Source organism: Aulonocara stuartgranti, assembly GCF_965226115.1.
Source record: "Aulonocara stuartgranti genome assembly, chromosome: 11".
Lineage (NCBI taxonomy): Eukaryota > Metazoa > Chordata > Actinopteri > Cichliformes > Cichlidae > Aulonocara > Aulonocara stuartgranti.
In genome coordinates this window covers 1,410,001-1,412,500 of record NC_138947.1, presented here as the reverse complement: position 1 = coordinate 1,412,500, position 2,500 = coordinate 1,410,001, and the positions used below count along the sequence as shown (strand labels likewise).

Genomic DNA, 2,500 nt, shown 5'->3' with positions numbered 1-2,500 from the left:
CTCTGCTGACTGCAGACACACAACAACGACACAACGCCGGGTCTCGTCGGGAGCCAGGGGAATCGCCTGGGACGTCACCGACACACCCAGCACCTCCGCTCACCGTCGTCGGCTCTGCACGGACGCCCGCCGGGAACATGGCGCTCCTACTTCCTGTGTAACCTGAGGAGAGCCAGAGTGGGGACAGCCATCCACACCTCATATTTGGTTTCATATCTTTAATCTAGTTCGTTTAATTTCATTTAGATTCACTCGCGTTACACGCGCTGGGTTGGGTGAAGCGCCGCTGGGATCCCGTCTGCGTCCCGTACATATCGCAGAATTAACAATAAAGCTTTAGTTCGCCCTCCAACGATGCCAACAGCTGTCAGCGTCTGCACTTCCTTTGTGATTTCCCTCGATCGTCCTGCTCTGGTGTCACGCTCTCTGCTCGCTGTGGAGGGGCTTCAGTGGAAGCTTCGTCTTTAAGGCAGCGAGACAAAAGCTCAGAGTGTGAATCATTTTTTAATAAGTAGGTTCAGTGTTGAGTTAAATCTATCAGCGTGTTCTAATTTAATCATTTGTGTGCACAGCACTGTGACTAGCATTATGTGAAATGAAACTCTGGGAAGTGTCAGTTACTCCTCAGATCTTATCCCCGGACATTTGCCCAGACTTCGGAGACATTAAAGCTGGGTCACCTGCTACGGAGCGCTGCAGGAGCTCTTCAGCTGCCATCATGATGCCCCAGAGTGCCACGCTGCAGTATGGAATAACATTAACATAATAATATTTCAGTGGAAACCATGGCAACCCACTCCATGAAAACCATAATGTGTTATCTCTCGCCGAGTTCCCCGAACATCCAAACATCCAAAGAACTGAGCCTCCAGCAAGGGTTATGGGAAACGGGTGATGTTGTTATATAACACACACGCGCACACACACACACACACACACACACACACACACACAGGCTTTCAGCACTTCAGAGGACATTAAACTAATGGGGAAATTATGGTTCAGTGGTGGTCATGCAGTTTCTGATGACCCGTCTACCTGCAGAGAGCGTCTGTTATCGACGGGGGCGGAGTCAAAACCGTGTGGTGCGGCCGGTGTGTGGCCACAGAAAGCTTTGAAGAGAATGAAAGTGTCCCTGCAGCTGCTGTCGCTGCTCTCATGCTGAAGTTTGTTTAATCTTTGATGGTTTCTCCCAGTGAACTCTGCTGTCACTCACTGTTTCGGCCCACTTCTCAGCCAATCAGCATTCGCCTAACAGGCCGGGTCGTGCATGTCGACCAGCATGCAGCAGTGGTTTTGGAGGACTGCACGGGAGCACGTTTGCTCTGGCTGAAGAGATTTACTGTGAACTTTATTTAGTCTGTGTCTGAGCAGCATCCTGGGCTCATTTGGGACAACCAGACATTTCATCTTTGCAGGAAACTCCCAGCAAACGTGACGTTTCAGCTTCTCTGTGGGTTTGAAAGCTTGTTTCAGGCCTTGGGGGTTCCTCCGACTCACCGCTGAAGCTGCTTTCACCTTTTCATGTCCAAACCTCGGGAGCTACAGACCAACACATTTAAAAATGTTCCTGTTTGACTTGTAAATGTTTATTCTGTTTGATTTCTGCTCAGTAAGATTTATATAGAGCTTTTATTTGTACAGCTTTATTGGATATAACTGATGCTTCTTAGAATTTCACTAATTATTATTATTTTTTAGTTTAATTAAATTTTATCTATTTAGCACCAAAACGCAACAGCAGTCACCTCACGGTGCTTTAAGTTGATAGAGACCCAACAATCACATGACCCCCTATGAACAAGCACTTGGTGACAGTGGGAAGGAAAAACTTCCTTTTAACAGGAAGAAACCTCCAGCAGAACCAGGCTCAGGGAGGGGCGGGGCCATCTGCCAGCTGGGGCTGAGGGGGTGGAGACAGGTGTTGTTAGAATGACACAGTGGGTGGGAGGCTCACGTCTCTGCTCAGATACCTGCAGCTCACCTGGTGCTGAGGAAATGCTTAAATAAAGAATCCAACCTGCATGTTCTCTTCCATGAATGTGCTCTTGAGGATCTCAGCCGCCGTCGGTCTGGATGTTGGTTGTTTCTGCAGCATCCTGGTTCACACAGAGACAAACAGCAGCTGGTTAATGCGAGCTCAGAGTCAGTGACACACTCGGGTAAATTCATAGCACCTGACAGAGGACAATGCTGGGACAGGAGGAGACGGGTGCACTCTCTGTCTCGGTGATGATCTGAGGATCAAAACTTCTTTTACCAAAAGAGACCTGCGGACAGCCTGGTGTTTGCATATTAACGTGAAAGCAGCCTGGGAGACTTCACCGAGCAGCTAGCCTGACGTCCTCCTCACCTCCGCATGACAGAGTTCAGATCTGGAGAGTAGGCGGCGGGCAGCGCTGGCGTGTCTCCCTCCACGATCTTCATCACCACAGACAGGAAGTTTGGACCCCGGAAGGCGTGAGTCAGGCTGCACATCTGGTAGAGGAGGCAGCCCAGA

General features: G+C 49.6%; 1 protein-coding gene across 1 annotated transcript in view; it reads right to left on the bottom strand.

Annotated features, from left to right (window-relative positions):
* Positions 1 to 2,500, bottom strand: part of nek11 (NIMA-related kinase 11) — a gene marked incomplete at its 5' end in the record, with an annotated part of 58,902 nt that overhangs the window by 25,835 nt on the left and 30,567 nt on the right. Inside the window, 3 exons of the mRNA XM_082552918.1 lie at positions 2,021 to 2,099; positions 2,178 to 2,237; positions 2,354 to 2,500. The exon at positions 2,354 to 2,500 is cut by the window's right edge and continues 3 nt beyond it. Of these exons, the coding sequence (XP_082409044.1) occupies positions 2,021 to 2,099; positions 2,178 to 2,237; positions 2,354 to 2,500 (286 nt within the window). The remainder of the gene's footprint in view (positions 1 to 2,020; positions 2,100 to 2,177; positions 2,238 to 2,353) is intronic.